The sequence below is a fragment of the Anser cygnoides genome, chromosome 1 (genome assembly GCF_040182565.1).
Source record: "Anser cygnoides isolate HZ-2024a breed goose chromosome 1, Taihu_goose_T2T_genome, whole genome shotgun sequence".
Taxonomy (NCBI): Eukaryota; Metazoa; Chordata; class Aves; order Anseriformes; family Anatidae; genus Anser; species Anser cygnoides.
Genome location: NC_089873.1, coordinates 33,920,210 through 33,947,450, shown reverse-complemented (window position 1 = coordinate 33,947,450; position 27,241 = coordinate 33,920,210). Strand labels below are relative to the sequence as shown.

The 27,241-nt window shown below is 46.9% G+C and overlaps 1 protein-coding gene and 1 long non-coding RNA gene across 3 annotated transcripts in view; one reads left to right on the top strand and one right to left on the bottom strand.

The window, feature by feature from the left end:
• Positions 1–13,102, top strand: part of SLC38A1 (solute carrier family 38 member 1) — a 42,168-nt gene extending 29,066 nt beyond the window's left edge. The window contains exons 13-17 of one of the 2 annotated variants that reach the window (XR_010829351.1): positions 4,755–4,873; positions 5,422–5,563; positions 5,670–5,767; positions 6,453–6,637; positions 10,054–13,102. Coding sequence is in view for 1 of the 2 variants with exons in the window: in XM_066992238.1 (XP_066848339.1) it covers positions 4,755–4,873; positions 5,422–5,563; positions 5,670–5,767; positions 6,453–6,554 (461 nt within the window). In the remaining variant the exon portion in view is untranslated. Of the gene's footprint in view, positions 1–4,754; positions 4,874–5,421; positions 5,564–5,669; positions 5,768–6,452 lie in introns of both variants that reach the window. The other variant, XM_066992238.1, reaches the window with a different exon arrangement.
• LOC136790094 (uncharacterized) lies at positions 43–26,605 on the bottom strand. The gene is made up of 3 exons (XR_010829353.1): positions 22,350–26,605; positions 4,736–4,974; positions 43–457 (listed from the first exon to the last, which is right to left on the bottom strand). It is a non-coding gene; the product is annotated as an uncharacterized lncRNA (long non-coding RNA).
• Positions 26,606–27,241: the final 636 nt, after the last annotated feature.

The window sequence follows — 27,241 nt, the reverse complement described above, 5'->3', positions numbered from 1 at the left end:
TTCCTGTGTCCCTAGGGTTCACTCCTTCAGGTGTTGGTTAAATAAATTGGCAGCAGAGGTGGGGAAGCTCAGAGGCATGTCCCAGCTCTGCAGCTGAAGGATGGTTATTTCAGTGTCTGGGACTAGCACTGTCTCTTTTCATGAATATTGATTCACTTAAAGAAACAAACAAATTATGTTGTATTGCTGTCCTAAGGGAGTATGTAAAATTTTTAAGTAAATAGGATAAAATATGAATGCGGCCCAGGAAGCTACTCCCATTTCCCTGTATAATGGAAATGTTGATATGTAGTGTGTTTTCTCATAGACCACTAAAGGGTTATGAGACAGATGCCAAAATTGACATTCACCTTTTACCTCAGGGTCACCGAAAGGTGTTCAGTCTTCTCCACTGTGTATTCCAAGTGACCTTTTTGTTACAATCTCCCCATTTGTGACACCATTCATTGTAAGCCACCTATTGCAAGGGAAAGAAAATAGTAAATATGAAAATTGGCTTTTTTTTTTTTTTCTCAAAGGTGTACCTGTCTTGTTATTTGTTTTCTCAGGCTCTCGTTCTGCTCCTAAGGCCTTGAGCCTGCATGCTCTGAAGTAATTTGAAGTCATCAGTTCTAATTTTCCCCATAAAACTGATGGAGGTGAGGGGGTATCTGCTGCAAGTGACTGCAGCAGCAGCTGTGCTCATCCGACTGCTGCTAGCTAGAACATTTTCACAGGCATGCATTAGATCAGTAGCCCCGTGGGGGGGCAGTGGGAGTGAATCAGCATGAACCCCTTCGCTTTGGCAGGGAGGAAGCTCTGGTGCGGTTGCCCCAGGGATGTGAGGAGGCAGATACCCGTAGGATCCTCTCCGGGAACCTCCCACGCCCCACGGAGCCCGTGGAGGAGATACAGGCTGCATCCTCCTGGCCCCCTTGGGAGGGAGCAGCAGAGGAATTTTCCTCCCGGAGCAGGCATCCCTGCACATGGACACCGCGTGCCTCTGTGCAGCTCCTCTGGGGCTCATGCAAGCACTGACGATCGCAGGATCGGTGCCATGAGAGGCAGCACAAAAAGGATCCGAGGGAATGCGAAACCTCTCCGCTCCAATCCTCCTTACCCTTGGGACTGACAAGATTTTGCCTTTTATATGTGCACTTGGTTTTCTAACCTCTTCCCTGCCTGGGCAAGACCAGGGTTTTAATTTTGGCCATTTCTTTTTTACGCCAATAGTGCTTGTCTGTTTGCTGTGTTCTCGAAAGTGTTGCAGTTATGACTATATTTACATTGCAGAATTACAGAAAAGAGGTGTTTTTCTTCCCCTAAAAGGTCACTGTGGTTGGGCTCTGTGGTGTATCTAGCTGAAAGGAAAACAGACCTTCAACTGTAAGCCTTGCCTTTCACTTCCTACCTGGCTGCAGTCCGTGAGCGGTACAGAAGTTGCAGTCTGTGCTCGCAGGAGCAGAGTAAGCTCTGTGTCGCAGAAGCTGTGCATGTGCCCGGCTTGAAAACCCCACTCCTAACCTGCAGGGAGGTGGGAGAGTGTTTTCTTTCTCCTGGTGGGAATTCAGGCGCTGAGAGATGGTCTCGCCCCAGAAGGACGCCCTGGGGGGAGCGTAGGCGTTTCGCTCTCAGGAAGAGGAGGTTTTACCACAGTTTTGATCTACACGTGCCCACCGAGTTCCTCTTAAGGACTTCGGTTTAAGAGCTATTATGTTTTTCTGTCAGCTTTCTAAGATTAGCAGACAGAAAGAAAACTCGAGCTGTTCTAAAACAGAGGGTAGCGAGCGTGTTTCTGTGGCGCATTTCACAGCCGCCTCCCTGGGTTGCTGTTCCTAGATATTCAAAAGGCACAAAGCAAGCACGTAGGTCCCCCGGCAACTTGCTTTTCCCATCCGTTACCACTATTTAATCAGAGTGCAAAGGAAGCATTTTTGCAGGAGGGCTTATTAAAGCATCGCCAGTGCCTCCCTGCTAGGCACCCCCGGCGATCTCTCTCGGCCATGCCGGGAGCGCAGGGCCGGCGTGGGGCCGAGCCGCGGGCACTGCCGAGGAGGGGCGGCAGGTTCAAGAGAAGAAAAAAACAGAAGGGCAGCCCTCCGAGGAGAGAGGAGCTGCCCGGGGGTTTGAGTGCAAATGTCAAAATGTCCCGCTGAGAGCTGACCTCAGCCGGGCTTTGTTCTTGTTTGAGAACAGAGGCACTGCTTTGTGCTGGGAGTTTATTTGCTGTTTAGACCAATTTAGCTCAACCTTGTAATTTATACTAAACTCAGCCGTTGCGGTGCATGTGTTTATTTTTATATCATTTGAAACTTTAAAACAAGCCCACAGAACTGATTAGAAGTAGCTTATTTCACTTTACCTATTTATTTATATATATATATGTATGTAAGCAAGCTTTTGTGCGTGTCTCACTGTTGTCTTTCCTACAGTGAAAATTACCTTAGACTTAGGCATGTGCTGTCTTGAATTAGGATGCATTCCTAAATCAGGCCTCCAAAGGATTAATCTGGAATAATGGGATCATTAGGATTTGGTTCAAAGTGCTGTTTTAACTCAAGAATGTTTCAAGGAAGGCTGGGCGCTCCTCAAGAAGGAAATCGTGATGGCACAGGAGCGGTCCGTCCCCACGTGCCCAAAGATGAGCCGGCGTGGAAGAAGACCGGCCTGGCTCAACAGAGAGTTGCGGCTGGAGCTTAGCAGAAAAAAGAGGGTTTATAATCTTTGGAAAAAAGGGCGGGCCACTGAGGAGGACTACAAGGATGTAGCGAGGCTGTGCAGGGAGAAAATTAGAAAGGCCAAAGCTCATCTGGAGCTCAATCTGGCTACTGCCGTTAAAGACAACAAAAAATCCTTTTACAAATACATCAACGCGAAACGGAGGACTAGGGAGAATCTCCATCCTTTACTGGATGCGAGGGGAAACCTAGTTACTAAGGATGAGGAAAAGGCTGAGGTGCTTAATGCCGCCTTTGCCTCAGTCTTTAGCGGCAATACCGGTTGTTCTCCGGACACCCAGTGCCCTGAGCTGGTGGAAGGGGATGGGGAGCAGGATGTGGCCTTCGCTATCCATGAGGAAATGGTTGGCGACCTGCTACGGAGCTTGGATGTGCGCAAGTCGATGGGGCCTGATGGGATCCACCCGAGGGTACTGCGAGAACTGGCGGAGGAGCTGGCCGAGCCGCTTTCCATCATTTATCGGCAGTCCTGGCTATCGGGGGAGGTCCCGGTTGACTGGCGGCTAGCCAATGTGACGCCCATCTATAAGAAGGGCCGGAGGGCAGACCCGGGGAACTATAGGCCTGTCAGTTTGACCTCAGTGCCGGGGAAGCTCATGGAGCAGATTATCTTGAGGGTCATCACGCGGCACTTGCAGGGCAAGCAGGCGATCAGGCCCAGTCAGCATGGGTTTATGAAAGGCAGGTCCTGCTTGACGAACCTGATCTCCTTCTATGACCAAGTGACGCGCTTGGTGGATGAGGGAAAGGCTGTGGACGTGGTCTACCTTGACCTCAGTAAGGCTTTTGACACCGTTCCCCACAACATTCTCCTCAAGAAACTGGCTGCTCGTGGCTTGGACTGGCGTACGCTTCGCTGGGTTAGAAACTGGCTGGATGGCCGGGCCCAGAGAGTTGTGGTGAATGGAGTCAAATCTGGTTGGAGGCCGGTCACTAGTGGAGTCCCCCAGGGCTCGGTACTGGGGCCGGTCCTCTTTAATATCTTTATCGATGATCTGGATGAGGGCGTCCAGTGCACCCTCAGTAAGTTTGCAGATGACACCAAGCTAAGTGCGTGTGTCGATCTGCTCGAGGGCAGGAAGGCTCTGCAGGAGGATCTGGATAGGCTGGAGCGATGGGCTGAGGTCAACTGCATGAAGTTCAACAAGGCCAAGTGCCGGGTCCTGCACCTGGGCTGCAACAACCCCAAGCAGAGCTACAGGCTGGGAGATGAGTGGCTGGAAAGCTGCCTGGCCGAGAAGGACCTGGGAGTATTGGTGGATAGTCGGCTGAATATGAGCCAGCAGTGTGCTCAGGTGGCCAAGAAGGCCAACGGCATCCTGGCCTGTATAAGAAGCAGTGTGGCCAGCAGGTCGAGGGAAGTGATTGTGCCCCTGTACTCGGCTCTGGTGAGGCCGCACCTCGAGTACTGTGTTCAGTTTTGGGCCCCTCGCTACAGAAAGGACATGGACGTGCTCGAGCGAGTCCAGAGAAGGGCGACCAAGCTGGTGAGGGGTCTGGAGAACAAGTCTTACGAGGAGCGGCTGAGGGAGCTGGGCTTGTTCAGCCTGGAGAAGAGGAGGCTCAGGGGCGACCTCATCGCTCTCTACAGTTACCTGAAAGGAGGCTGTAGAGAGGTGGGGGTTGGTCTATTCTCCCACGTGCCTAGTGACAGGACGAGGGGGAATGGGCTAAAGTTGCGACAGGGGAGTTTTAGGTTGGATGTTAGGAAGTACTTCTTTACCGAAAGGGTTATTAAGCATTGGAACGGGCTGCCCAGGGAGGTGGTGGAGTCACCATCCCTGGAGGTCTTTAAAAGACGTTTAGATGTAGAGCTTAGGGATATGGTTTAGTGGAGTACTTAGTGTTAGGTCGGAGGTTGGACTCGATGATCTTGAGGTCTCTTCCAACCTAGAGAAATCTGTGAATCTGTGAATTCCATACTCTTTTGTTTACAGATAAATCACTTGTTGTTCAAGAAGGCTGTTGTTAAGCAATGATTTTTTGTGAATGAATTGCCTGCTTGCCGGAACACTTACCTTATTGTCTTTTCCATAGACAATGTGCAGTCAGATCTGCTTCACAAGTACCAGAGCAAAGATGACATCCTCATCCTGACAGTGCGCTTGGCTGTGATTGTTGCGGTTATACTCACAGTGCCAGTGCTGTTTTTCACTGTAAGTAAAAGTCTCCACGTGGTTTGGAAGCAGGTAATGTCTGTATACGCTGGATTTTTTAAAAACACAGCTTGGTCATTTCCAAGTCAGTAATGCTGCAGCTACAAAACAAGAAATTGAGTTTGGATCAGTCTTTTGCCACACCAGATTCCCAGTAATTTCTGGAGAACTTCTCCCTGCAGGAAATAAATGATTCACTTTTGGTCTTAAATCAGTTTTAAATTGAACCCACAAGGGCCTTCTCTTCCTTCACATGATTTCACTGGAGCAGACTCAGAAGTGAAGTTCATTTTTAGGTGCAGAAGGACCCCAAAAGGCATGCTAGAAAGAGAGGAATAGCCTACTATGGATGTATGTAAACACACAGTTGTGGAATATCAAATTAATTGCAAGGATTGTTTCAAAGGGTATTTTGTCAGAGTCCCCACAATTTCTGTCAGATCCGTGTAGAGCCTATTGTCACATGAAGAACCAGTTGAAATAATTACAGGGAGCTTTGAACTGGCTGATAGACCATTCCTGACATCAAACTCTGTCTCTTCCTACAGGTACGTTCATCATTATTTGAGCTGGCGAGAAAAACAAAATTTGACTTATGCCGTCATGTTGTGGTTACTTTTGTCCTTTTGGTTATCATCAACCTGTTAGTCATTTTTATCCCAACCATGAAGGATATTTTTGGAGTCGTAGGTACAGTGTCCTGGCTTTGTACTGCTAATACAAAACTGCTGCTAATCAGCAGCATAATAATTATGGTGTTGGCAACTAACAAAACTCATTCATTTGAATTTTGCAGGTGTCACTTCTGCCAATATGCTGATTTTCATTCTTCCTTCATCATTGTATTTAAAAATTACACATCAGGATGGAGCAAAACTGACTCAGAGGATTTGGGTATGTGTTCTTTTCCGGTCAATGTGTTTGTCTTATCATTTCTTAAAATGGGCTAGACAGAAAACCTACCTAATCTCAACATTTGCATGAGCTGCTTCTCCTGACTTTTCCATCTTGCTTCCATCAGCTGGCAGCCTCGCTTTCCCTTTTTCACTTGCCCTGTGTGTCTCCTGGGGCAAGGGCCCCCTGTGCTCCCCGACCCTTCTCTTTAGAGCTGGGGACACTTCCTTCCAGGGGAGCAGCAGCTCTGCAAGCAGCCGTGGCTTTGGCCAGGGCATGGGTGCCCCTGCAGCTGCCCTTGGCAGCCCTTTCAGCCCAGCGAGCTTTCCGCGTTTCAGCGTGCCAGTTCAGAAGGCACACAGCACACTCTGTCTTCAGGCTTTGAGAAGAGCAGAGCTGATAGGTCCTAAAGATGGACTCATTTATTCCTTTTTAGGGATGATCAGCATTTAAGAAACGAATTGAAATGGGGAAAAAATAAAGTGGTTTTGGTTTCAGCCAGTAATTTTTAATGACACTAATCTGTTAGTTATCTATGAGTCTTGTCTTCCCCAGAAGTGCTATCTCATTTTAGCCCATAGCTTTGATACATCACCTTGTAAATCTCCTTAAGAAGGAAAGTTAACACACTTGAATTAATTGTCTTTTCTTTTAGTTCATTAATTTTCTCTCCTTTTTCTTCCAGGCTTCTCTTTTCTTGGCACTGGGGATAATGTTTTCCCTAGTGAGCATCCCTTTGGTAATCTATGACTGGGTACAGTCAGGAGGCAGTGCCGAAGGCCACTGAAGCTGACTTTCTGAAAAGGAGACATCCCTGTTTGCTACACACCAAAATCGCAACCATCCGTTCTGTTATCTATTCCACCTTTTGTGAGTTTACTCAAATCAAATCCAAATAATGATTTTCCAGTACTGAAAATACTGTTATGGGTGTATTTTCTTGCAGAAAACAGACCCATTTTTCCAACAGGCATATCACTCTGTCCCATGATACTGAGTTACCAGATCAGCGTTAAGTCTGTGTTAATTGTTGAGAGACTATATAGAGCGTTGCTCATAGGAACTCATCACAATTAGTTTGTTTTTCCGCTTCCACCCATGAACTGCATTGTTCTGTTATTATTCTTAGCCCTTGAACCATAAGCTCTGCTCCTTTAAAGCAGCAGCATTTGTTGTTATCAATCCCAGCTGGAGTGATTGTCCCAAATGTCATCAGTTCACACCCTTTCCCTTTGCCTTTTAACCAAAACTCTGCTCTTGAATTGTACGCATTCGGTTTGTTTGTTTGTTTGTTCTGTTGCTGTTTTGTGCACCATTTGCCTCACCAAGTGTAGCATTCTTGGTACGGACAGAAAAAGCACCATGAGTGTAAATGAGCATTGTGTAAACCTAGGTCCTAAATCTGGTGCTTCTCTCTGTAACGTTGTGGTGGAGGAGCCAGCCCTAGTCTCGGCTCTTCTGTTGCTTTGGGGAGCAGACCTCTGTGTGTGTGTGTGTGTGTTTTTGCAAAGGGGTGCAGGGAGCAGGAGAGGGACAATCACCACCAGCCACCATTCCCCTGCTACATTTCAGTTTGAACCTGGCCACCAGTAGACTTGACAGCCAGCAGTGAGTACTTGAACCTGACCAGAAGCAGACGCTCAGAGATATCCGTAGGAAATCTGCATTTTCTTCAGCATTAATCTGTCTGCTAATGCCCTGTTCTTCTCAGAAATGGCAAGCCCCAGTTTCATCAAAACCTACAAGTTTAATCATACCTCATGCCTTTTGCATTCTTAGATTCATCTGTACACACCTAAGGTTGGCCTTGTAGAGGCCGGCTCCTCTCTTGTGTCTCATCCTCCTCCCACTGAAGTCAGCAGGGTTTCTGACAGCAGCGGGAGCAGGATCTGACTCACCCTACTCAACTACTGGATATCTAATGGAAATTGAAATCTGTAACATTTATTTCAACAAACATAAACACTTTATATATTTGAAATGTTTTATTTACATTTCACATCAATTCTCCATAGCAATTCCAGAAAATACATTAAATTACTACTAGCAGAAACATTGTAACTTGCATCTGTTGTCCACAGAATAAGCATTTGCCTAATGCCTTATAGCTGGTGTAGAGAACTACTTGTAGAGATTCAAATGCTAAGCAGGTGATTGTTGACCATTCTCAGCAGACATCTATTAGTGTACTGCCAGCAGCATAAATGTGAGCTGAAAAGTGTCTTCAGTTTTGCTCTTGAGATGAACCAGGCTCCCTCTGAAAAAAACTATGGCTAAGGGGAGCCCTAGATCACATGCAAGGGCTGCGTAATGCCCTCTGCGTGTTTGAGATGTACCTGTCAGTATGCAGTGACCCTCTTGTTCCCTGTGGCTGGTTCATTGCTGACTCCCATTGTAGCTGTGGAGGGAGCCTGTCATTAGCAGCACCGCCTGTGGGTAATCTGTCATTGCAGCTTGTTCTTTTTAAGGCCGGGGGTGGAGAATTCAGGATCTTGGGATTTCTGTGAGCTATTGAATTGCCTCAGTTGCTACTGCCTTATCCTACATGGCTTGAAGCTGCTGAGAGTTGAGACTGCAGAGCACTTCTCAGGACTTTAGGAGTTGGTTTCTAAGGGTGACATACAGAGAGGTTAGTTTGGGGCCTTACCTGGAATTTAGGAACTGACATGCAGAGAGGTCCTCTGAGCAGCCTGGCAGCAGAAAGTCCCCTCCCTTCTAGCAAAGACCTGCCAGACTACGTTGTGGGGCTCCTTCAGCCTGTCCTGACCTGCCAGACTTTTATTCCCAGCAGTATAGGCTTCCAGCAAGGTCTCCAGCATGATATCCTTCCTCCCATGCAGCCTAGGGCTTAAAACACGAACAGCTGAGCTAGATGGGATCAGGCAGGCTGAGGGTCAGCTGCTTGTGCTTTTCAGCAAGCGGCCTCAAATGCCCGTGCCTGTGACAGCACAGCTCACCAGTTCTCTCTGCACCTCCCCTTTATGTGACCACTACTGCCTTAGGTGGGCCCTCATTCACAGAAGTCCATACTGTAGGCTACAAGTCCAGGTGTTAGTGAAACTGTAGAGAGAAGAACCTGTGCTTGCTGTCTCCTCCAGCTCATTCTAGGTATTTTCCCAGCTCAGGATGTCGTTTGGGGGTTCCCTTTCACAGGCACCCAGCTCTCCCTGGTAGCTAAAGCAGGAGCCTGGCATCTAGCTGCTCTCTGAATCAGAAAGACTTCTTACCAAGGCCTGTAGAGGCAGGGCAAGGGGCAACGCTTTTAAACTGGAAAAGGGTAGATTTAGAATGGGTGTAAGGAAGAAGTTGTTCATGGTGAGAGTGGTACGGCACTGGAACAGGTTGCCCAGAGAAGCTGTGGATGCCCCCTCTCTGGAAGTGTTCAAGGCCGGGCTGGATGGGGCTTTGAGCATCCCGGTCTGGTGGAAGGGGTTGGAATTAAGTAGTCTTTAAGGTCCCTTCTAACCCAAACCAGTCTATGATCAGCTTGCTGGGATCACATGTCAGGATTCAAGGCACCTTATAATCTCTCTGGATCTCATCCCAGAAAACCTAGCTGAGACCTGAGAATACTGTACAGTGTTATCCTCAAAACACTCCAGGGCTCTTCTGCTTTCCTTCCCCCTTTATCCTCCTACTACTGATTTTTGAGCGGTGACTCTCTGTGCACTGGGGGGTTGTAAAAGAGGAGATCCTGGGAGTGATTTTCAAATACCCAGGTAGGAGCTAGAGGTCTGATCTGCTGCATGGGGTCCCAGAAAGGTCACAACTATGACGTCTGCCCCCTGTCCATATTATGTAGTCTCGTGTTTCAAATACTGACCATTGACTTTTGACACCCAGCTACCCTGGACTTGAAGGGCTGTTGGGTGGCTGATTGCTCTTTGCATCTTCCCTATTCTCCTCCATCACAATCCTTCTCCCTCCCCTTTGCTCTTCTGCCTTCTTCTTTTTCCCAGTTTATATGTGTACTGGAGTTTTACTGGATAAATAGGGAGAAGGATGAGCTGGGTGTGTGCACAGAATGAAATTACCCAAGGTACTGGACCATCAAAGCATATCTTAGATACTGAAAGACAGATACCTGAAATATTGTGTCTTTAAATAGGCTTTGTTTCTGGGTCTGTGAAAAAAAAAATTAAAAAAAAGAAAAAAAAAAAAGAGGGAATTTTGCTTAGGCTGATTTACTGGCATCATATTTATAGATATTTATGGAAAGGAATCATGTGTTTATTGATGTCTGTGGTAATGAACGTGAAATAACGTGCTTTTTGTTTTCTCATCAGGTTTATACATTCTTAACAGAATGCAATAGACCCTGCTGTAACTGTCAACATCAGTGATGGATGACAATATTTGTATGAGGTTATCTGTAAAATGTACTGCTGTTATTCAGTTCATTTGGAATAGTGAACTTGTAGCCAACAATGTACGAGTCCCACATTTTAGCTAGGATTTTAAGAGCACAGTGAAATGCTGTAGGAGTTTCTCTGTTGTTAAATTAATAGGATCCAGAGTACCGTATCTACTTAGTAGGTGGTAGCATGCTTTCTTTTCATAGAGAGTTTATCACTATCGTGAGCACTGCAAATTTCATAGACTAGATGAAAAATTGCTCCTAATAACTGCAACAAAGTAATTTAAACTTCTTTTTTGCGTAATAGCAACAATCAAGTGGTGAAGGACAAGGAAAGACTAAATAGAAGCAGGGGCTCCCGGTAAGATTGCAGGAGCTAATCTTACACTGAAAAGACAGCCTTGCTGCCTATCCTAGTCCACAGCACATTGCAAAGAAAATAGTCTTGAGCTTAAACCACCCTTACGGTTGCAGAATACAGCTGCCCTTCTCTGGCCAGCAGCAAGCATGCCTAGTAAGTAAAGCACAGTGGATTGTTATCTGGGAGCAGTGTGTTGGGAGCTGTGATCTCTCTGGGTGATGCTTGCTCCTGGTCAGAGGGCTAATGCCAAATCTGTGCGCCAGCACAGACCTTTCGTAGGGCTGACACGGACCCAAGCAGTGCCCATCCCCTGTGTGGGGCTGCGGGGGAAAGGCCGGTCCCATCCTGTGAGGGCAGGGACACCCACCCCTTCCTGAGGGCTGCTGTCCTGAGCCTCATAGAGATCCATAGCTTGTGCTCCCCTTGGAACAGGTCATATCTGCAAATGCAGGTTGGGTGATAGATGGGTTTTGTCTGTACATCTGCCTTACAATGCACAAGCGCCACAGCTCTCTCCGATATTGAGTATTAACAATAACAATTAATGGTATCTCTAGTTCATCGTTAAATTTACACGTTTCTTTGCTTGAGCCTTACATTAAGGCTAAAGAGCATCTTGGTCAAAACAAAACTTTCCATGTGGTGTTGTCCCACCTCCAGTCCTACCGTCCCACCCTGGTGCCTTTATGAGGGAGGCACAGCCGAATGTAGTCAGGTCCATCAGCGGTTCCACAAGATGGCTTTATCGCTTGGTGCCAGGGCGCTCGCTTAAACAGTTCCCCAGAGCACTTGGCATCAGGAAAATCCTTATTTCCTATAACTTACACAAAGAATGTTTTATTTGTATCTAATGTAAGGATTTCTGTAACAAACTGTGAAAAAAAAAGATAATTAATAAAAAGTACAGGGCTGGAAAGGTCTAGAATTCACAAACTGTACACATGCCTATGTTTCTGAAGACAAATCTATGCAGTTGTGTTGTATTGTAGGAAATTTCATTTTTATGTATATATATATATTGTAAATAAATAGGATGCTGTATATTTTTGCAGTTGTTTATGCCCTATTATATAGAAGTGTTGAGATAGGCTCTGCATATTAAGAATAATTTTAATAGATATACAAATACTTTAGCTTCAGACTTAGCAAAATGTATATCCTTTCCTTTCTCCCAAGAGTTCAGAATTTGAATCCCAAACTTGAAATTATAATTACATTGCTAATGTAACAACAAGAAAGAAAGAAAGAAAGAGAGAGAGAGAGAGAGAGAGAGAAAGAGAGAAAGAAAGAAAGAAAAAGAAAGAAAGAGAGAAAGAAAGAGAAAGACCCAATGAAATTGCTAGGAATAATTCCAGCACAGGTCTCCCTGTTTTCTCCATGGCAAGTTATCCAGTCTTACTACTGGGTAGGATATCTCCCTGCATAAAGTGCCCATTTGGTACCCAGTTACCCGTTCCTCAGACGAGGCCAGGTGGCAGCAACATGCTGAAATGGACTTGCGCAGAAAGCGGAGCAAGGTGCAGCCAGCAGCCTGCCCCAGCATTATGCCACGTTAGGTTTCAGGCCTGTATATCGTTCTGCAGAAGGTAACTAGTACAGATAGAAGTCAGACCAGGACTTCTGTACTTCTTTTTCAGCCAGCAGAAATGTAGATCAGAAAAAACAAAGTATCACGTGTCAGGGGTAGGTGACAACCAGAGCGATTTGTTCTGTTTGTAGCCCGCTCCCTGCAGCTCCCCTGCTGCAGAGCCCTGTGGCTGCTCCTCCAAGACAGACCCAGGCATGCAGCTATTGTGTGCCCACAACACTAGCATCTCCTGTGCTGGGAGAGCATCCCCCCCCACCAGGGACAGCTTGTACATCCCTTCTATGATCAGGCAGACGCCAGCATTTTGGTCACGGGATGGCTGCGTGTCCAGGGTGGGTTCGATGGAAGGGGACAGATGTGTAAGCCCCGAGGGTGCCTCTGTGGGAGTGCAGCCTCGGCGCTGCAGGCGAGTGCTGTCGACAGTTTTGCGTAGAGTTTCTCACTGGTAAAGCGCAGAAGTGCTTTTTTTCAGGACTGATTAAAAATGGAGGTTGAGAAATGCATCTAAAAATAATCGTATGTTTTTTGTGTTTAATTTATGGTCTTGGATGAAAATGAAACTTGAAATAACATTTGCTTTAACCATGAGCACAAATTTGAGGAAAAATTTATATGCAGTCACTTCTATGGAGCTTTTCAAATTAATACAAGTGTACGTTTTGTTTTCAGTGTTACAGCCAACAAAATATAATCTGTAAAGGTATTTTTCCACAAGACTTGAACTTTAACTTGTTTATAGAAAGCTGTTTTTAGCATCCCAAGGTATGTTAAGGCTTACCCAGATCCAGTATAAACAATACTGTTTGAATGATGTACACTTGATATGAGCTCATCTCTAATAGATTGTTCAAGTGAGTGAATGGTAATATTTTGCTCCTGCTACCATCACCATACTTTGTGCTGTTCATATTCGAATAAAAGATGCAGTTTTTCAGTTTCTGTGTGTAAATAAAGAAAAAAAATGTATTAAGTTCTATAATCTCTGTTACCTCTATAGTTTTTAAACATTAAAATTGTGATCTAAACTAATGCCTTGGGCTGTACTCATTCTTTCAAAGCGATGAATATATATCATTTTAATCCCTTAAACAGGGTGTGTTCCCAACTCTTATGCAAGTGCTTTCACTGACCTCAGGGCAAGCAGCTCTGCAAAGCCAGCTGTATTAGATTCAGTGCAATATATAGAGCAAAACATCAATACAAGGCTGTGGAGCATCAACAGAACATTTCTAATACAGCTTTAGAGAGACTTGAAGCCAGGCATACAGTCACCACAGATCAGGGTTGTTGAAGATGACAGAATTTGTCAAGTCCAGCGCTTGCTTCTGACCACTCCCTGAAGGCTGTCTGAGCGCTTGCCAGGCTGTTTTGGTGTAAAGTCAGACCGTTTAGCTTTAAGGGCTGCTGTAGTTGGGTTTCAGCTCAGATGCTAAACTAGTGCCTGAACTAGATAAACCCCTGCTGTACCTTCTCTGCTACTGAGGCAGAAACTTGCAGCAGATGGATGAGGAGGATATCTGAGGACAGTGATGTCTTATACATTCCAGGCTGGATCTGCTGAAGTGCCTCTGTCAAAGCCTTAGCGGGTCTGGAAAATGTTAACTTTTTGCCTTTGACTGCTTATTTTAATAGTTCTCGTGTTGTAGTGACCACTTAAAAGAAGAGCCCTCGGCTGGAGTCCTAGCCGCAAGACAGCTGGCTTGGCTGAAGCAAGGGAGGGAACAGCCTGTGGTGCCGGGCCCCTCTGCAGGACACGCAGTGGGAGGGTTTGGGGACCAGGCAGAGGCTTGCCGAGGGAAATGTCTTGAAGCTATGCTGGGAGCAGAGGTGCACTCACCTGGTCCAGTAGGCTGACCCCTTTGGACATACCATTTGCTCCCAGTTCTCTACCCATAATCACCTCAGAGCCATACCTTAAACCACAGGAGCGTGGGTTGCGGAGTGGAGGAAGAAAGAAGAGAAGTTGAATTTCTTTTCTTCCTTCCTTGTGGAGATGAGCACAGGCATCTGTCACCTTCTGCAGCGCAATTTGACAGCTTCACCTCAAATTCACCTAAAACCACAGAGCCAAAGGAAGAACACCAGCCGCCTTTCCAGCCGCAGACTTCTACCTTTGGCTTGGCTTGGTCTTCCTGCGTCCCCGTGGCTGGCCAGATCTCTGAGTTCATCTGACTTCTCCCTACTTGAGGGTGAAAAAAGGGAAATTACCTTTTCCTTGGGCAAGGGATGCAGCCTTGTCTAAGGGAAGAGACCCCTCCCACATTTGGTAGAAATGAGATCTTAATTTGACTTCAGTTATGTGAAATTGCAGCTAGTCTTCAGGCTGAAGCTCAAATTCAGGCCCCTGTTAAGATGTCTCATTCCCCACTGCGCCCAGAGCTGGAACTAAGTGCTCACACCGGCTTTACAAAGTGTGGAGGCAGCAGAGATGCTTCCCTTACCTACTCACAAACCCACGGCAGACCGAACATGGGCTTCACTGTAGTTGTTGGGCCCCACAGGGCAGCAGCACCACTTGCTTTGTGTTTGGCTGTGCTCACAGGCCCTGGCTGAAGTAGGCCCCGCTGCCTGTTACCGGTGCTGTTAGACACAAGTTCTCGGGCAGCCTGGCGTCTGTCTTTTGCAAATATTATGTGCCATGCATTTCTCTTTCAACTGACTATTACAGAAAATGAAGTCTCTGTGCATTATACTGCTAAATGCCACGGATTTGGCAAGGGGGAGTGCTATTGGCTTAGCGTGCCTCAGCCTTGCCATGGCTTACTGCTTTGAAAACATGAGGTTATTGGGATTCTTGGAAAAAGGTGTAGTTCGCCTGAAGTTTAGACAATAGGGCTAGGAAAGTAAACTGTGATGGTTGGGGTGCGTGTCCCTGGGCGTAAGCCAGCCTGTCAGTGAGCCCACCTGCAGAGCCAAGCCGCCCCGCAGCGGTGATGGCACTGCCTGCCCGGCTGCCACCCACCTCCACGTCCATGGGGTGCAGACACAGGCCCGGCCCCAAAGGCCCTCCTGCCCCAGAGGAACAGAGACAGAAGATACCCGGGGCCAAGAGCCACGTCCCCTCCTCAGAAGCCTCATGTCCTCTTCTCAGAGGTGGCCGCAGCTCCAGCCCCCCTCCCCTGCCTGTCGTGGCCCTTTGGCAGTGCACTTGCCTCATTGCTGGCAAGCTCTGCTGCCAGCTGTGAAAAGCTGGTGATGTTTGGCTGTTTTTTGGTGGAGAGCATTACTTCAGGCTGTACTCTGTGAAAGCACCAGGCACTGACCGTGCTCATGACAGGCTCCTGTGAGCTCTTCCTGCACACCTCTGGGTTCCTGCCCTCAGGTAATATCCTAAAAGCAACTCTTCTCAAAACCTGTTGATTTTCCAGCAGGGCTCACTTTGTGTAAGCTTTGAAAAAGCTGGAGCAAATTGCTAAGGCAGGTTGCCTTGGCTGGTGGAAAGATGTAGACCAATCCTAACAGCCAGGGAAAGATTTGGGGTTACCGCTGGATGTCCCCAGGGGTGATGTGATGCAAGTCATTCGTCACTTTGCCTCAACCAGTAAGTCAGTGACCTCCCATCTTGCTGACTGGGCACACACAGGTGTAACACACGCACAAGCACACCATGTTTCTGACCACCCAATCTGCCACAGGCAGAACAAAACAGTGTGAAAGAACACACGTGATGAATTTAACCACACTTTGAGGCCACCTGAAGGTGCTCAGATACCACCATGGTGAACGTTAGGCATAAAGCAGCCAAGGGATTGCTCAGGCTGTAGCCACAGGCCTGCCCTGTCCCATTACCACCTATTGCAGACTGGCCCTGCAGCTCAGGCGGAGCTGCTGCCACCTTGCCTCACCCAGGACAGCCTCAAGTTGTGCCTGGGCAGGTTTAGATTGGATATCAAAAAGAATTTCTTCACAAAGAGGGTAGTCAAGCATTGGAATGGGATGCCCAGGGAAGTGGTGGAGTCCACATCCCTGGAAGTATTTAGGAGGTGTGTGGACACGGCACTAAGGGACATGGTTTAGTGATGGGACTCAGTAGGTCAGGTTTGATGGACTGATGACCTTGAAGGTCTTCTCTGACCTAGATGTTTCTGTGACAGCTTGAGTTGCTCAACCCTTCCCTTTGCAGCTTCTCTTTAGCCACACAGCATTGTATGGCAACAAGCTTTTTGCAGAGGTGTTTGGCAGCAATTGCAGAGATGAAAGCTACGTACTAGTCGCAGGAGCATCAGATACAGTTTCCCCTCTGCTCTCCAGCTGAAGACAGCCAGAAGAGCATGGTCAGGGGCTCCATGCAGACACACACCCTTCCAGCTCTGCTCCTGAGACCTGCAATAACCAGACCTGTTCCACACCACAGGTACAGTGTTAGTTCTGGGGTCTCACCACAGTCTTCGACACGTGTGTGCCCATGCAGGATGCGGTACAACCTAGCAAGACCAGCCTCTTGTCAGCAGAGCTGGACATTTTTCTCCAAAATGCTCCATCAGACTGCGTTCGCCTCCGATGTGCTGCCTCATCCTTCTCCCTGTGTTTCTATGGAAACTGCTCTCACCTCTGCTCACTGCTGCTCACGCGGCCATCAGCAACCCACCCTGTGCTTTGGGGGCTGCAGAGGAGCTGGTGAGCATCTGATGAGGACGTGTCCACGCAGGTGGGCTCTCCGAAGGCTCACGTGGAGGGTGCTTGTCCCTGCTGCACTGCAGCGCACACAGAGAATTTGCTCCCTCTGTGGTCTGCTCCCACATCCACCACTATCACCACCACAGCATTGTGGCTGTCACCCAACCCCTTTCCATCCACAAGGAAGAGGTGGGAAGAGGACAAGGCAGGAGCCTCGTGCTGCCAAGTTTTCACACATGGCCCGGAGCACGGAGGGTCTGTTGGCCAAATGTCTCCCCAGCCTCCGGGACCAGCTCTGCGGAGCTCCAGCCATGCTCCTGGATGCTCAGCCCGCCACAGAAATGTGGCGAACATGGTGCTCAGCGGCTTTGCCGAAGGAGCCGAACATGTCAAGTATAAAAAAGTGTTGTTCTGCCCCGGGTAATTATAATGGAGCACAGCAGAGCTAGGTGCCAAGGTATTGGAAAGTGTTATGATAACAAAGAAAGTCATAAAGAGGGTGGAGAAATTTTTACGACGTGAGATCAGATTAATGACCTGTACAACGACTGCAGTAAAAACAGCAGCATACAGATGCTACAACATTTGTAGAACACATTTCTTGAAACCCTAACTAAAGCCTGTAATTTCCTTGGATGTAAAAAAAAAAAATAAATTATATGTTCTCTGACAAAAGCGGTTCTTGCACACTCTGAAGTCTCCTCAGGCTTTGTGCAGACAACAGCTCCCACTAGTATTTTTACATGAAAGCTTGGTCTCCTATTAATTTTCAGATACCGTTTGTAAATAATCAGAGAAGTACCAGATGCCGGGGAAACAACTTCCCTGCCATAACAAGGAATTATATATCTCTGGCAATTAGATCATCATAAAATAAAAGGAAAACAAGCATCAGTCTGCCATTCTTGCATTCAGTGGCATTTAAACAATGAAAGCAGTCTCTTTTACTACAGCTGGCAGCCTTCCAGCAGCACTTTGAAAAGGCAGTGTGGCCTCCGTGTAAATTGATAAACAATCTTGTTGAGCAACAGGCACAGGAACATTCAAGCCTTTGTTAAATTTTGACTCGAGTGGAGCACTAATTGGCATCTTTCCGGGCAGAACAAACAGGGTCAACCTCGTTGCTTTACACAGGCAGATTATTTTAACCAGAACACACAGGTAATGAAACAGAACCCAGGAATGGGGATGCTAAAAGATGCAGAAATTTTTTGATTTCTTAAAGAGTTCTGGTTAGGGGCAAAAAATCAAACTTGGTTGGTGAAAAAACTTGAATAACCGAGGCTTAGGCGTGTTGGTGGCTTCAACACAGGCTTAGGCTCACTACAAAAGCAGATGTTTCATCTTCACTTGGGTTGTTTGTTTCCTGCTGATCACTGACCATAACGTTCAGGACCAATGCAATCCAGAGAGGGGATAATATCCTCGCCTCTGCTCTGGGCCGAGGATCAGAAATCTTTTGTACAGGGCTGCTAGGGCCCACCAAGATGCAGAGAAGTCTCTGGTGTGCGGTAAGTGTGCTCAGACACCTTCCTGCCAGCTAATTACCTCCTGCCGCCCGGTGCTCCTGCACATCTCTGCCTGCTCCAGAGTACACTGGGGCAAGCTCAGCTCTTCTCTGTTCCTCTTTGTGATGGAGCAGAGCACAAACCCTGCCAAGAAGAAAGTGCACCCCATCAAGCCTGCAACTCCCAGGCAGGCAGCTAAAGTACCAAGCAAGTGGGGTGGCACTGCAGCTCACCAGGCAAACAAGTCAGCGACACTTTGACTTCTCTGAGGAAAATTTTACTAAAAAGGGAGATCAATTATAAATTAGTTCATTCAAGTAAGAACACGTCCATATTTACATTACAACCCTCTGTCAAACACAAGAGACCATTAGACCTATTTATTGCAGAAATAACCTATACTTCCTTTGAGGGCACCTGAACACCACTTAGGCTCAGGACTGTCATCTAAAAATGGACATTTTTTGATTTGGATATTTACAAACAGCCCAGATGCCAGTAAACAAAATAGGTCAAAACTAATAACCAGAAAAATAATCTTGCTACATGCTGTTTACCTTCCCACCTACCTCTGAGAAAACAGTGTGGTTAGCACAGCTGAGCAATGAAAACAACATCCACAAAAAGCAGGATTCATTGAAGCCAGCTCCGAGAGCTGTGCTTTTCACAAGGGGACAGACATGGCAAGGGCACTTACCCACAAGAAGAACCTGCAGTGCTTCTAACCCTGCTGTTTTGTAGAGGTGCGCCAAAGGAAGCACTGTCCCAACACACAGTCCATAATACCTCTGCTACCTTGCTGGGGAAGTACTAACTTTGGGATGTCCTGTGGCTCAAAGCTGCAAGAGCTCTCACGTGTCCTCACCACTGCCTCACCAAGTGCTGGATTCTGCACCGGGGAACGGGTAACCCTGCTATATGTACAGACCGGGGGACGAGATATCAGTATTGCAGAAAGGGGTCTGGGGGTTTTGGTCAACAGCAAGCTGAACATGAGCCAACAGTGTGCCCCGGCAGCCAGGAGGGCCAACCGTATCCTGGAGTGCATCAAGCACGGCATTGCTAGCTGGTCAAGGGAAGGGACTGTCACACCTCTGCTTTGCCCTCGTACAGCCTCACCTCAAGCACTGTGTGCAGTTTTGGGCACCACAGTAGAAGAAGTAGATAAAACTATCAGAGAGTGTCCAAAGGAGGGCTACAGAGATGGTGAAGGGTCTGGATGGGAGGATGTACAAGGAGTGGCTGAGGCCCCTTGGTTTGCTGAGCCCAGAGCAGAGCAGGCTGAGGGGAGGCCTCATGGCGGCCTGCAGCTCCCTCACGAGGGGAGCGGAGGGGCAGGCGCTGAGCTCTGCTCTCTGGGGACAGCGACAGGACCCGAGGGAACGGCATGGAGCTGGGACAGGGGAGGGTCAGGCTGGGGGTTAGGGAAAGGCTCTGCACCCAGAGGGTGGTCGGGCACTGGGACAGGCTCCCCATGGCAGTGGTCACAGCACTGAGCCTGCTGGAGTCCAAGAAGCATTTGGACAATGCTCTCAGATACATGGTCTGATTTTGGGGTGGTCCATTGGGGACCCAGGAGTTGGACTTGATGATCCTTGTAGTTCCCTTCCAACTCGAGACATTCTATCAGGTGTAGAAGAATATCATCAAGCTGTATGACTTTCTTCTTGTGGCCTACACATGCAGGCTAATCCCTGACACAAATTACTTATCCAATGGAGAGGCAAATCAGCACGGACACCAGCATTTTAGCACTATCCCAGTAGGCTTTGCAGCAACACTGCATGCTGCAGAAAATGCATCTGCTCTTAATGCTGGTTAAACTAGGTCACCCTAAATATTTCTTCCTGCACTGTCATTTTGAATCTGAACATGCAGAAACTGCAGCGTACAAGTTCCTGCAGACCTGTGGAACAAAACCACCTTACCAGGAAGGAAACTAGAGGTTAGTACAATCCTCAGCACTACTCTCAGCATTTTTCATGGTGTTAGGTCTGGGATAAGATAGATATTGTTTTGCTTTGACAGATGAAAAAAAAATAGTCATACTACAACTCTCATATGTGCTTGTCATTTAGCAGCCCTGCTCCTGTTACTTGTTATGGCCTTAACAAGTCTGCAAGACAGTGGGTGCCTCCTGCTTTTTCTGTTTAAAGTCAGCAGATGGTGCTTTTAGAAGGACTGTCTTCCATCTCGGCTGCTTTAGAGCCAAAGGAGTTTGGTAGACCCTGTAAAAAGATGCTCCAGTGAGCTGTGAGCACTTGGGAAACCTAGAAGAGGAAAATGGTCCTTGCACACATAGCCTTAATACTGGCTGAAGGAAGGCCAGACTGACAGAGGGTCAGAAAGCTTTGCATTAAAATATAAGTCCCTTGATGAGTCACGCTTTCATTTTCAGTAATGTGTTACCCTTTTATCTCAGCATTTCATACTGTTATTTCTCAGCACAGAATCTCAAAGTGCCTCCAGTGCACAGGCAGCAGAGATGGTGAAGTCTCTGCTCAAGTGTATTCTGCAGGGAGGCACAAAAGAAGCTGCAGAGGAAGAAAGCGCAGATGGGAGACCCAGCACTTCCTCAGAGCTGGCCAGGCAAGGGAAGCTGCTGCTCTGCATTTGGGCGCCCAGAGGAGGGCAGAGGAAGAGTGTAAGATAATTCAGTTTATTTATATCTCCCTTTTTGACACTTCTGTCATTTTCTGTCTGACTCAACGTCTGCCCTGTGGTTGGAATTTCAGTGTCAAACCCTGAACAATTTGAATGCATTTTAATAATATTAGTGATAATAGTAATTTTATTATGAATAATACTGTAATAACTCAGGTAATGTGCATTGTGTTTATTCTTAAAATGATCATTCCCTCTGCCTTTTTATTGAAAATTATTCTTTTCTGAGCTTTTACAAAATAATTTATGCACTTCTCCCTGCCCCAGGCTGGTGTGACCACAGCTGGATTCCCGCTGGGGCAGTGCAGACCTGAGGCTCCGGCCACGGCCACGTGCAGGGGCCACATCTCACAGCAGACGGGACGGGCAGGGCTGGCTCCTCAGCCCCCAGCCCAGCTCTTGACCCATGTGAGAGCAGAAGCAACGCGCAGCATGTGCCAGGCCAGCTCACCAAACCACGGCCAGGTGCACAGTGCTGGTGCTAGGGTGGGCAGTCCCGCTTGTCATCCACATCACTCTTTTCATGCCATAATAAAGCCATCAGTTTTCAGCCATTTCCTTCATGCTTTTGAGGGACAGCCAACAGTCTGGCTCCTGTAATACCAAACAAAGCACAGGGGCAATGTGTTCACATCCATAGCCACCCGTGCTGCCCTTTTGCTTCTGCTGAGGTGCCCCCTACTTTTATCACCAGCGACTCATGCAAGGCTGCACACCACAACCTGCATGGCATCAAGAACAACAGCTACGGTGGAGCCTTTGCTCAAATGCTTCCATTTGACACGTGCACCGCTGGCATCCTGATATTAAAACAGTGATAATATAAAACAGAGATGTTCAACCTTCATGAGTCCTTTGGCACAGGTGAGATCTAACACAAATGAGATTCTAATAGCATCTGAGCAAATCCGTAATAAGTTTCAGTTCTGTATGGAAAATATTTCAACAAATGAGAAGTCCTACATCAGTTTTCTTGATATTTTACAGGATAAACATTGACAGAAGTATTTTAAACTTTAGCCTGGTTGATTGGTAATACCCAGTGTGTTTTATAAACCTCATAAAAATCAAAGCCATCGGAATGGGGTACTCTGGGGTGCTCATCAGCTAATCAGGGGAAGCCACAGATGGGTGTCAGTCCTAAGCATGCAGAAGTTAGCCAATATGGCTTTCTTGGTGTAGTGCCACAGCAAATGACAACACAAAACTGATACTAGGCAGAAGACCGTCAGAAGATCTGCAAACACCGTAAAGGAGTTGGCTCTCTCCAGTTGCCTTAGCTGTGCCTCCTGCAGTTTGTTATAACATCGTTCGCACATGGAAGCAGATGGTACGCTACGTATCAATTTACTATGCCTCTCTTTCACAGATTTTTTCGGTTCTGTCTGTGCATTTTTATTCAAAAGAGGACCATATGGTCCCTGTGAGGTAGTTTATAAATAATTGTATATTTACAGTAGCAATTGAAAGCAGAGTCACATGCTTACCTTCAGGAAGGCAGCTGAAAGTAGCTGGGTATTACAGGGTTTTGAACGATTTCCTCAGTACAGCACAGAGATAGGCAATGAATAATTAAACAGAAATTGATTTCACGTGGCCTTCCTGATTGCATTTGTTCTGCTACTGCTGCAAACCACTAGGTTCCTAATCAGAGCTGGTCGAAGAGAGACGGGGTCATGCGTGCTCTAATGGCATTGCCTCCATCCAGCTGGAACAACAGTCCCAGGCCCCTGCTCTGCCAGCGGCTGGATCAAGTTCTACAGTGACGGACAGCATAGGCAGGATGGTGCTCCACAACCAGGAGACTCTCCTTCGCCCTTGAAGTTTGCAGGGGCTGGTTTGAGCCTCTGGCTCAGCCCTTCCCCCAGGGGAGCTCTTCTCTGGGTGCAGGTGGCCAGAGGACAGCAGACGTGTAGTTAGCACCGCTTCCCCGAACACCCCGAGAGGCTCCTGCGAACAACCGGCTGCCTTCTGCTTGGGCTTCCTTCTTCCTCCCCACACGCTCAGTCACCATCTCTCCTTGCAATCTCAGTGCAGAGCAAATTTTCCTTCAGAAAGCAGCTCTCTGAAGAAGCAAGACTGAATTTGCTGGCGTAAAACCCCAACCATTTTCAGTGCAGGGATGACTGAATCAAGGCATGTCCCTGCCCCCTGTGAATATTTTCAGCACTGCCCTTGCTTTCCACACAAAGAGTTGAAGACAAAACCACACCTCCCAGATGCCAAGGGAGGGTGTGCAGGGTCAGATTTCCCAGATGCTCAGCCTCCCAATTAGGGATAAACTGTCAGAAGAGCTCAGCTTCTACTTAGGTCTAACAAATAAGAGTAGATTTTTTAGAGGTGCCTCACGTTGATATTACTGGCCAGGATATGCCCATGAGACCTCTCTTTTGGAGACTTTAATATCTCTTTGTAAATCCTCTCTATTTATTTGTGGGTTTAACTGGGGATACAGGAATAAGCATGGTGCCCAGCCCTCCAGCTCCTCTGGTCACTGTATCCCTATTCTGCTTCATTCCCCTTCCCTCTGGCACTATGTTTTTGTGTGTGTAAGAATAAACATGGGACAAAAATGAAGATAAAATTGATTCAATCTTGGTGGCAAAGTTATAATTCTCTTTACTTTCCATTCTTTATCACTTGCTCTGCTGATCAGTAATGAGATTTTCTTTTCATCATGATCCTTGGGGTTGAAGCCTTAGGAGAAGGCTGTGGGCTGTGATTTACAGAGCTGAGTGGCAGGATTAGGTGGGTTATGTAAGTAAGACAGCAAAATCAATCATGAACAAGATTTAGACTCATTCTGATGTTGTATTGAACCCTGCCCTCTCCCCTTCAGCTTGAGAAGAAAAAATGGCAGAGATCTGAAAAATAATTTGGGAAGTCACTTTCAGGCATTGTTCTTCCTACTTTTTTGAGCTTTACTATTAACTGCCAGATGCTGCTGAAATCTTTTGCTTCAGTTATGCAGCACTTTCATCAGTACCACACAGAGTAATGTGAGCTGATACGGGTCTCTCACGCGAGCATGAAAGAAAAGTCATATAATACACACACGCAGTCCCAGCTGATTCTTAAATCTACTCACAGGCTGTTCAGTGATAAATCAATCTGGACTTGACTGATATCTTTTGCACTGCTGGATGTAAGCGTTCTGCCCACTTTTGTTATTTAAAGAGTGAGAAAGATGTTTTGCTTTTCATTGCTTTTTCTTTTATAGATTGACAAACAGACTTTTCACTGTAACAGGGTTAGGTACAGATTAATGAGTTTGTATTATCAGGAGATGAATGTCTGACTCCAAAAAGATATTTCGGTACTTAATAACAAACATGGGCTTGCCCTAGATTTCAAAACTGAAATGCAAGAGATGTGTGCACGTGGCATTAAGGGACATGGTTTAGCGATGGGACTCAGTAGGTCGGGTTGGTGGTTAGGCTTGATGATCATGAAGGTCTTTTCCACCCTGATGATTCTATGAAGATCTGGGTTTAAGTGACCATATCAGTAAAACTGGGAAACTTAATTACATACAAAGGGCTTTCAAATGCATAGAATTATCAGTCAAAAAAATAATAATAGAGATTACTTTTTGCTAATCTCTTTCATTAATAATGATTACATTGCTATTTGTGATGATGGTTCAAGCTCTTTTTCTCCTGATGAGACCCCATAAATATTCCAATGCAATGCAGATATAAATACAGTGGACCTGTACTGTGCTTCTACAAAAGCTCCAGACAGTAAGAGCGATATAAAAGTGAGAACTGTAACTTTTTGTCTAAGCTGATTCACTGTGATAAAATGAGCAAGCAAAATACCTAACAATACTGAATTTCAATGGTGTTATTACTTCATATAATCTCTAAAATTATTGGTTTAGCAAGCATACTTTAAAGACATATCTGTTTCTAAATATACGGGGCAGCTAGTAAATATACAATTAGTAAATGTAAATAATATTTCACTGATTTCATCAAAGTAGCTTTAATTTATCTTAAATGACCATCTGATCCAATAGTATCTGTCCTCTGTTTTTAGCTTGACTCCAGAACTCTGCATTGTCCCTGCCATAGTAAAATGACAGCTTCCACAAAGGCAAGAAATTAATTGACTTCATATTTTAAACAAGTTATTGTTAGAATAAATGGAAGTCTCTTAACTCTTAACGACAGTGAGTCAGATGCATCTGACCTTTGTGGGTGGGACTTTATTATGTCCTCTATGTTTAAGAAAGTACAGTATTGTAATATTATTCACCGCATACCAAGAGTTCCATCGAAGGCTGACAATCACAGGAAAAGGCACATCCTCATTTACAGTACTGCTGAAACGCTAAATATGTCCGGTCATATAAAGCCTGATCCTGTGAAGTTTTGGCATCGCCCCTCAATAGGAACTAACAACATCCCCGCTACTCCCTTTCCCTAAGGGACACTCATTGTGCTCACTCATGGCTCGCAGCCCTTTAGACCTCTCACTAAAAAAAATAAAAAAAAAAAATGAAAAAAGATAACGGGAATGAGACTCCAGCAAAAACAATGTTGCTGCCTTAAAATGAAGTGTCTGGGGGGGGAGGAGAGGAAGGGGTGTGAATATGTGATTACCTCGAGGGGAAAGACAGAGATGGGCAATTTATGGCCTGCAGAAGGGAGCGCGGTGCCTGCAGCACTGGAGGTGTTCAAGGCCAGGCTGGATGAGGCTCTGGGCAACCTGATGTGGTGGGTGGCATCCCTGCCCATGGCAGGGGGTTGGAAAGAGATGATCTTCAAGGTCCCTTCCAACCCGAGCCATTCTACGACTCTGCGACGCTATGAAGGTGCCGTGCTGCCACCTGCGGGCCCAGCCTCCAAACGGCGGCTCCGTACTGCTTGCTTGAGAACCAGCAGCCCTGGGAGGATTTTCCCCCAGTGAAGGTGGAAATTACCCCAAAAGAGCTGCTGCAGCCATCCTTTCCTGCTGGGAACAGGCGATGCTGCAGGACGGATGCTTCATGGTCACAGAGGATGGTGGTTGTAGAAACCGTCACAAGCACATCCTTGGCTTGTGTCTTAAGTCCTGTGGAAATATTTTCCAGGTGGAAATTAGCCACGGTGTTCACGCACCAAGAAAATGAAAAAAAGTTTGCAAATCTTATGGTTTTGTTATAGCAGTTGGGTCTGTAGTTGGGGTCCCATGCCCGCCGGCATCCAAGCCCCCCTATTTACCTTTGCAAAGCAGCAACCTAAATCCCTCCCCTGCTGAGAACCGGGCCTGCTCTCCGTGTGAAGACCTGCTGCTCACTTCTGTCTGGGACAGCACAAGCAGCAACATCTCCTAAAGCCAGCAGCACCTTTTGGGATGTTTTGAGCTTCCTCTCCCCAAAACTGGCTCCACCATGTGGCTAGCCCAGTTACTCTGCAGCTGCTGTAACGCGAGCCATGCAATTAGCTGCTTGGGGACGGCTTTGCAGGAGCTGCCCCAGAAAGGTTGACTGAATTGGACCCATTTGGAGAAAAGGCCCTATTCAGGAGGATTTCGCATCTTTTCCCACAATTATCTAAGCAACTAAAGCTTGGGGAAATATCGGCAACTGTGGCTAGAATGCAAACAGTTTTTGTTTCTATGTAAAATTTTCAAGAATTATTCGCCAGTCCACAGACTATTGAAAAATCCGCATTTTCCCTCTAAAGATCATAAATCTGCTTTACTAAAGCTAATTTAGAAATCCCCACACGCTGCTGCTCCAGGCAGCATTCCCCAGAGCCGGTGTGGCTGCTTGCAAGCTGGCTGCCTGGAGCTCTCCTCCTGTCACTCGCAAGCCCAAGAGCTCAGCCAGCTCCAGGGCCACCTTGGGGACAGCCTCTCCAAGGAGCAAGTGGCGTGGCTTGGCAGCTGCAGGACTGCATATCTCTCCCCCCACAAATAAAGCACCCAGCAGCAAACAGCTGCCTTCTGATAAATTTATACCACCCCTAAAGTTGTTCCTCATCCGTTCCTGAAGTCCTTTTGGAGAGGCGGTCAGCAAGAGATTAATTGCTCTCACAGGCAGCAGTGCCCTCCAGGCCACCACGCCACCAGCCTCCCACGTGGGCTGGTATGTCGATGCTGTGACAAGGAAGATGACATCAAGGAAACATTGCTTTTACAGGGCTAGAAAATGTTCAGACTATCCAACTTATTCTGGAGGAGTGGGCTGAACGCAGAGTGTCCAGCCTGCCTCTGCTGGAGACGTGCAGTCTTGGTGCTGGACCTCATTTTTGTTAAAAAGGTACAAAACGGTATTTGGAGTCTCTTTAGCACTTCCATTACGGGCTTTAAAGCAGCTGGAAGAGATTGGTAGGCAAAAATAATCACCCTTACACTACGTGCTTAAAATGTTCCCTTTGAGCAGTGTGCT